Genomic DNA, 8434 nt, shown 5'->3' on the forward strand with positions numbered 1-8434 from the left:
CAGAAATAACTAATAGAATGCAAAAATAAAATAAAATAAAATAAAATAAAAGCATTTGTGTGGAGACGAGATCAGTAACTTCAGTATCACCTGTGGGTTTACCGGAAATGACTCTCAGGTCCCACCTTATACTTACTAAATCAGCATGTAAATTTTAACTAGTTGCCCAGCTGATTCTCATACTTATTAAAATTTGAGGAGAATGTTATTAAAATATTTCTCAATAGATGAAACTTTATTATTTCTCTCGGAAGGATAAATGACTCCTAAATACCAGAAACTAGTGGAAATCTCAACTAATGCCACATTTATGACGCTAGATTCATCGTCATAATAATGGATTTTATATTCTGCCCTCTGTTCTGGAATAGCATTGTCACTAACAAGGGAGAAAAGGGTGCTGATGTTGACTTGGAATTTTGGCTTTAATTTCTAGGACGCCAGAGTCCCATCTCATAAAAAAAAGTAGCATGAACTACCCAGAGTTGTGCCACTCACTCATTTATAAATGGTAAGGCAAGGTTAGCAGGAAGAGCTTTGGAACCGCAGCGAAGCTTTTCCATCCCTTCCCTGCATTGCTACCCACAGCAGGTGTTTCCTGGAACCTAGGCTTTGGCCACAAGCCCTGCGCTCATGGGGCGGGGGTAGGCGGAGCTGCGGGTGAGGAACGGGCAATGCCTTAGGGGGGCGCAGCTGAGCTGTGGGACTGGTTGGTGTCGCGAGAAGAGGGGGGCGTTGCCGCAGAGAGGGGAGGCGGGGCGGAGACGCGGGGTGGGGGCGGGGCGTTGCCGCTGGGGCGGAGCCGAGCCAGTGGAGGGCGGTGGGGGCGGGGCAAGCGCGGAGGACCAGGGACGCGCTCCGGACCGCGCAGTTAGCGCCGCCTGGCCTGGGGCGGACCCGGTCAGGGTTCCTCAGCTGTCGTCCCTATGGGGCTGTGTTTTCCTTGTCCCGGGGAGTCCGCGCCTCCCACGCCGGACCTGGTGAGTAGAGCAGGTCCCTGCGTCCGCCGCCGGGCTGCGCCTTGAGCACCTGTCCTCGGGCTGCGGGGCGGGCCGAGTCATTGGACCGGGTGGCGCAGGTCGAGAGCCCGCAGGAGGACCCTGCTAGCGAGGACGGGTGGACGCGTCAGGAGGGTCGTTGGGTCCTGTCAGAGCGACCTAGGCCGTCGCCTCCGTGTAGATCTCCACTTTTGCAACAAAAAGTTGTCGAAAGGCGGCCGTGGCGTCTTTCTACCTTCCACTGACTTTGGCTGCACCGGATATCCATAGGGCGCCGGCGCACGCCGAGGGCGTTGCGCGTGGGACATTCTGGGGGATGCGGTAGATGGAATTCGGCGCGAAACTACATTGCTTTCCCCGGGAGCTCTTTAGTCGTCTAGGAGATGTGCATTTTCAACTGTGTCTACCGTCTTTTAAAAGAAGGTGCTCAGAAAGTCGCTTATACGCCTGAGCTTTGTCGGATATGTTTTTTTAATGATTTCTTTTTAGTATTTATCTCATTCTTTTACGTTCTCCCTTTAAAAGAATATGTAGTACAGAATGTCCAGTTTATAATGTTGTCGTATTTAACAAAAATACTGGACACCCAGTTACATTCGAATTTCAGATATACAAGGAATACATTTATAATATCGTTTTGTGCCATGCAATATTAGGGATCTAGTTCTACAAAAACATTACTCATTGCTTATCTGAAATTCAAATGTGGCTAGTGGGTGTGTGGTACAATACATGTACACTTTTTGTAGCTTTCTGTTAACAGTATCTTTACATAGTACTCCATACAGGGAGTTAACATAAACCTGTTTCTCTTCTCTAGCTAAAAATTAGTTGAAGAAAATGAAGTATTTAGGGAAGTACATTAACTCTTCAGCTGTTATAGATACTAAAAATTTAGTACTTATAAATTTGATGTGGGAAAGTTCAGCTTCTCTTTGTTGCTGCTGTAGTTTTAAATTAAGTTGATTTTGTTGTTCTGGCTGTTGATAAAATATAACATGTCAGATTTTTTAAGCCCTCCCCCCATCCTCATGCTATCCCGTCTTCCCTTGATAACCACAGGGCTCACTGCTTGGATGTCACTTTATCAGTGAAGCTTTTCCTGACCACGTTAAACAAAATATATTCCCCACAATACCACCCACCGATTCTCCCGTTACTTATCTGCCATACCATCTGACAGACGTTTACTTACTTCATTATATTTGTCTGTGCGCCCGCAGTTGGAATTTGTTTCATTTGGGAGGAGACATTTATCTATGTTTTTACACTGTTGTATCCCAGCACCTAGAAAAAGGGTTTTATCATAAGTAGTACATGGTCTAGAAAAATAGCATTCACTGTTTTCTGATATGGAACAATACCTCTCATGAATTACTCCAGTCCTTCCCTCCTACACACTGAGATTAGCCTACTTCATTTACTAACCTTTCCTAAAAACACCAGGTTACTTCAGACTCCATTTTAACTGGCAGTATCAAACCATGTATTTTCCTTCTTGTATTTGTAAACATTATTTGTTTTATTATTGCCCTGACTAGCTTGCAGGCCTTTTTATTAAAAAAGAGAGTAAATAAATGATTATATAGGCAGACCTTTTATCTGTTTTAGCATGTGCTGATTTGAAGGTGTATTGATTAGGAGAATGAAATTCAGAAAGTTGAGTAGTGGCATTCTTTGTGGGACATTTAGGGCCAGTACTGAATATTTTTGTAAACTGTTACAGTGCCTATGAAATAAATGTGAATAATTTATTAATAATGTTTGTTATTATTTTAATACATGTTTTTACACATTTCTTTAGGAAGAGAAAAGAGCAAAGCTTGCAGAGGCTGCAGAGAGAAGACAAAAAGAGGTAAGATTAAAGATCAAGTTTTGCCTACTTAGATAATTGAATTTGTACTTTATTCTTCATAGATGTCCATAGCTAGATTCTCTAACGCAAATGGCCTTTGATATCCCAAAAATTTACATTTAAAGGTAATTATTTTCAAAATGATTTCCTTGTTTATATGAATTGCATTAATATATTGATATTAATATATGAAAACTATCATATCTTCTCTGAATTCAGATACTCTTTTAGTAATATCCTTCCTTTTAAAATGGCTGTGCATTGTAAAATACTTAGAGATGTGAAGCAAGTTTAGGGGAAAATTTGTATAGTTACAAAATACCCAGTGAAGAAATGATGTTTTATGTAAGGCTGTTGTAGAAATACCCTTCTAGGTTACCAAAAATAAACCAACTCCCTACCCCCAAAGAAAAACCTAGAAAGCAAAGATAGACAAAAAAATGGTTTGCACACTGGACAGATTTTTGTTGTCTTTCTGTATTTCTTATCAAATTTCTTCAAGGCTGCATCTCGGGGAATTTTAGATGTTCAATCTGTGCAAGAAAAGAGAAAGAAAAAGGAGAAAATAGAAAAACAAATTGCTACATCTGGGCCCCCACCAGAAGGTGGACTTAGGGTAAGTATTAAAATTTTCTTAGTGATTAACTTAACTGGCATTTAAAAAAAACTTAAGTAGCAATCCATTCATAATTTTCTCCTGAAATTTATTATCAGAAAATTTTGAAATAGTTTAAAGCATGAGTAGTAAATATTGGAAGTAATACCAATTTATTTTAACATTTATTGGAATCAATTAGCTTTTTTCCCCAAAATGAAATAATAGATTTGTTTATTATTTTAACACTATATTTTAATACTCTTATGCTTACTACTAATCTTAAATAATTCAAAAACTCCAGCAATATGGAAAAGTATAAAGAAGTGTAAAAGTCATGCAAACTAAGTATCATTTTGATAGACATAATTTCTAACCTTCATTTACATATCTTATTAAATTGGATTACACTATAAATTCTGTTTTATGGCCTGAGCTCTTTTACTCATTGATTTGGAATCTTTGATCTTTCCATTGCCACTCTTTATTATAGTTACATAAATGTTAATTTGGATTACAGAATGTATACAGGTGTGGGTATCATACACATACCTCCCTAGGTATGGATCCCAGAGCTAGACACTGGGAATATAATGGTGGACAAGTTAAGCAGAGTCTCTGAATGCTGGAGTCTTTACAGTCTAGCAGGACTTTAAAGGATTTATTTTTAAAATCCCTTAAAGCTCAGGAAAATAATGGCTCAGATATTAAGAATTTATTCTTGGTCCATTTTTAAAGTAAATAGAAGTTAGTATATTTGCGAAAAGGACAATGTCTTTGATGTCAGTCATTTATATTTAACTTGTCAATGATTTATGAGTACTTTTCAACAGACTCATTTTTTTCTGTCAAAACTACACACACACACACACACACACACACACACGTACATATACACATACACTTGCCTGCATGTAGATACTCTCCTAACTTGTGGGGCAAGCAGCTTATGAACACCCTGAGCAGTTGATTCTGACTCAGGAATATCACAGAAATAAGAATGTGTGTCTGTGTATTTTACTATTGTAAGTTACTTCATCTAATATTTAATGAATGAAAATTTATTTATAAAGTTTTTTTATGGTGAACTTTTAGCAATATATAAAGTAATTAGTTTCAATATAAGGTAAATAAGTCTGACCATTTTGCTTATGTTTTTTATAATTCCATAATAGAACAGAATAGGTCTAGTGTAAAGTAAAACAGGTGATAACAAGGTCAAGTCTTTATCAGAAATATACTTTCTTTCAATATTCTGTTGAGATAACGTGCTGTTTCACTAGGTTTACTTCATATAGGGTTGTCAAAAACAAACACAAAATTACAAAAATTAAATTGTAGGACTGGAAATAATGTTGAGATCCACTATTTCACAGTAGAAGTGGTGAAGGTATTAAGTTAAAGTCATATGTAATGTTATAGGAAAAGGATACTTTAATCAACACTTAATCATAATTAAGAAGACACTTCACAAGTTCTAACCTAATGAAATTAACATCAGCTTGTAAACTGTAAGGAAGAAAGAGGCTTTCTTAAAACTTGAAGCATCCACACTCTGAAGTCTATAGATTAAAAAAAAAAAATTAGGCCTTATATTACTTACGATCCCTTCAAAAGTGCTCAAAATGTAAAGCATACCCGATGTTGAATTGAGTTTCTATTTTTCTTTGTGTGCTGTTCCTGTAAGAAATCTCTCAAACTCACTTAGTGAAAATGACCTTCAGGACCATGAAACTAGATAGTGGCAGGAGGATTTTCTCCAGTGGCTCACTGTCATTAGCCACTGCTGTTGTCCACTGTGAGTGATTTTTCCTTGGAATATTCCTCATCACCTACCGCTAACACGCTGGCTTCAAGTGGCATGCTCCATTCTGCTTGACACATGCACAACATGTCAAGAGCATGAAGTGAAAAAATTCTGGAAGGCTCAGGGATAACAGAAGGGAAAAATACAAGGCAGAAGTACTTAACCCTCAAAACTCTTGGCCTATCGTCCTTTAATGGCTGCTGTCTGGCTCGTTTCATGGGCTGGCCTGAAGTATCGGTAGAGTCTTCCTAAGGTAGGAAGGTTAGGAAGACTCTTCCTTAGGTAGAGTCTTTCTGACCTGACTCTACCTAGAGTATGAGTCTAGTTTACATTCCCTGTCTTCACGCCTTTCACCTATTCATCTCCTGACCAGTGCTGCATCTTTCCAGGGTAATCAGCATGGGTAATGCTGTCTTCTGACTTCTTACCTAAGAAGTCAATGTGATGATGGCATCAGGATGCAAAGTACTATCAGTACAGGATATAGCAGCACAGGAGTAAGGGCAGACCTCTAGTATAACGGCTTTCAACCTTAGCTGCATGTTGGAGTTTCATAGGCAGCTTTCAAAAAGGATTGTTCATTGGGCTCCACCTCACACCAGTTAGCCATCAGGACTGTTTTAAGCTTTCCAAGGTAATCTAATGTGAACCCAGATTGAGAATCACTATCCTAGCGTTTATAACACTTGTCCTAAGAGAGATGTTTTGAAAGATAGAGTCCCATGGGAATAAATGTTTAAAAATGCTAAATTGTATATTGTAGGCTATATCCCCTTCTTAGAAACTAAAAAAGGCACAGAATTATGGCCTCTAAGAAATTGTACAATGAAGAAAAGCAGGTTTACTTGGATTAATCTTTAATTTTGAAAATTTATTTAAACAGATTTTATATATATATATATAACACCCAATAATATTCTTTGGATGTACTTGGAAAACACTATCAAGAGATTGCTAAATATTTCTGGTTCTATCCCAATGACTCTTCAGGACCTGTCACAGATTTAATAGACTTCATTAAACAAAGGGGCAAATGGAATATTTTCTCAACTCAAGAAGAAAAAGACCTTGTCAAACCATTTTTTAATGGTTTCTGCCATTTCTTGACTCCTTGGCTCAAACAAGAGTTTTTAAATTTTTGTTTTGTGGTGGTTTATTTTGTGTTCCTTTACTGATTATTGGATATTTAGGATCTTGCTACTGAATAGCAGGTTCACTGTGCAGTGGTTACCAACTTCAGAGTCCAGTGGACAGAATACTCATGCATGTAACATTTACATGAAGAGGCTGAGCACAGTCACTCAGACGTGTTATCTCAGCTGTAAGAGGGAGGCTTTGGGAGGCTGAGAAGATGGGATGATCACTTGAGGCCAGGAGTTAAGAGACCAGCCTGGGCAACATAGCAAGACCCTGTCTCTACAAAAGTAAAAAATAAATTGGGTGTGGTGGCATGTGCCTGTAGTTCTAGCTGCTTGGGAGGCTGAGGTGGGAGAATGACTTGAGCCTGGGAGGTTGAGGCTGCAGTGAGCCATTCCCACCTCACCCCAGCCTGGGCGATAGAGTGAGACCCTGTCTCAAAAAACCCCCCAAACAAAACCAAAAACGTTTAACGTGGAGTGAGTTGATTACTTACAGATTGGCAACAAGGGACAACAGAAGCCTAGGATTCATTATAAGCTTGTCTCCCAAGGAAAACTGCCTGGGGTTGATGACATCTATGTGTGCCCCACTTGAACCTCAGATGAGTGCCCTGGGTTTTATGACTTGGGGGTTAGAAGGGGAGGTACTACATGACTCCTTGGGCTAAAGCATTGAAGGACATCCTGTCTTTAGGGAGGGACTGGAACAGAACTTGAGCTGTCCTGGCCATTCATTTGCTATCCCAGGATGTTACATTTCCAGCACATTCTACAGTTACTCTTGAAAACTACAGGCAAGACAGTGGGAGAGAGCTATCCTTCAACTACCCACCAATCTGACCAGATATTTTGTCTTCTTTATGCTTTTAAACTATCATCTTATTTCAGGCTTTGGACTATAATGTAAAATTTTATGAATAGCTGCCATTCAGAAAAATCATTTTGCATTTCTGTGTCCCATATGCCTCTTTTTACCCATTTGTTCACTAAAATACTGTTATATAACTTTAAGTAAAATTTACTTTTCTGTCTCTTTTTTATCTTTTCTAGTGGACAGTTTCATAAAGCATAACACGAGTAGAAGAATCTACTGCCAATAACTGTTTACTATCTGCAATCAAGTGGACTTCATCAATTTAATTTCTTCTCTTTGAATAAATGAAGATTCAGACTTTGTAATATTATTGCCCTTAAGTGCAATGCTAAAAAAACTTTGATTTTCAAGCTTAGAGAATGGCTAGACTTTTCATTAAATACTGATTTTCCTACATTTGCTCTTCTGCAGTTAGTGGGTGATTTGCTATTTTTCTTAGTAGTTAAAAAATGGAACTAAATAGTGAATATACATACACTGCATGTAAACATTCTGCATATACCTCTAAGATTAAAATTCGCAGTTGTCTTTTCATCCTTTATAAAATGATCTAACTACTTATATTTGTGCTGCGTCGCCTTACATCTGTTCTTATTTCACTATATATGAAGATGTTTGATTAAACTTACGGACTTAGTGCCTTTAAACTGATCATCAGGGAGAATCTTGAAAAAATCATTTGAAGGGCTGATGTGAAGGAGCACTGTAAATTTTTAAACTTAGTAATGAATATTCTTAGGCAGATGTAAAATTTTTTTCAATTTATTTTTATTTATGTAGCTTGTAAAATTAACATACCATGTTTTACTTTATGATAAAGGATTTTCTGTTTGCTGAATTTAAAATTATATATTGATACCATCAGAGGGCAGTGATGTTCTTTTTTTTTTTTTTTTCCTGGAGACGGAGTCTTGCTCTGTCGCCCAGGCTGGAGTGCAGTAGCGCGATCCCCACTCACTGCAAGCTCCGCCTCCCGGGTTCACGCCATTCTCCTGCCTCAGCCTCTCCAAGTAGCTGGGACTACAGGCGCCCACCACCACGCCCGGCTAATTTTTTGTATTTTTAGTAGAGACGGGGTTTCACCATGGTCTCAATCTCCTGACCTCGTGATCCGCCTGCCTCGGCCTCCCAAAGTGCTGGGATTACAAGCGTGAGCCACTGTGCCC

At 38.8% G+C, this 8434-nt stretch overlaps 1 protein-coding gene across 1 annotated transcript; it reads left to right on the forward strand.

Moving 5' to 3' along the window:
- The first annotated feature begins 827 nt into the window (after window positions 1-827).
- Window positions 828-7664, forward strand: SVIP (small VCP interacting protein). The gene is made up of 4 exons (XM_032166394.2): window positions 828-980; window positions 2803-2853; window positions 3356-3469; window positions 7445-7664. Exons 1-4 carry the CDS (start codon window positions 927-929, stop codon window positions 7457-7459), a joined length of 234 nt encoding a protein of 77 aa, XP_032022285.1. The 5' UTR covers window positions 828-926; the 3' UTR covers window positions 7460-7664.
- The last annotated feature ends 770 nt before the right edge of the window (window positions 7665-8434 follow it).

The sequence above is a fragment of the Hylobates moloch genome, unplaced genomic scaffold, assembly GCF_009828535.3.
Source record: "Hylobates moloch isolate HMO894 unplaced genomic scaffold, HMol_V3 SCAFFOLD_11, whole genome shotgun sequence".
Classification (NCBI taxonomy): Eukaryota; Metazoa; Chordata; class Mammalia; order Primates; family Hylobatidae; genus Hylobates; species Hylobates moloch.

What these genes read in the sequence shown, in the direction of transcription:
- SVIP (XM_032166394.2), top strand. Translation starts at nt 927, where the DNA reads ATGGGGCTGTGTTTTCCTTGTCCCGGGGAGTCCGCGCCTCCCACGCCG. An exon ending in CGCCTCCCACGCCGGACCTG is followed by an intron (nt 981 to 2,802) that starts GTGAGTAGAGCA and finishes ACATTTCTTTAG; the next exon opens with GAAGAGAAAAGAGCAAAGCT. An exon ending in CAGAGAGAAGACAAAAAGAG is followed by an intron (nt 2,854 to 3,355) that starts GTAAGATTAAAG and finishes AATTTCTTCAAG; the next exon opens with GCTGCATCTCGGGGAATTTT.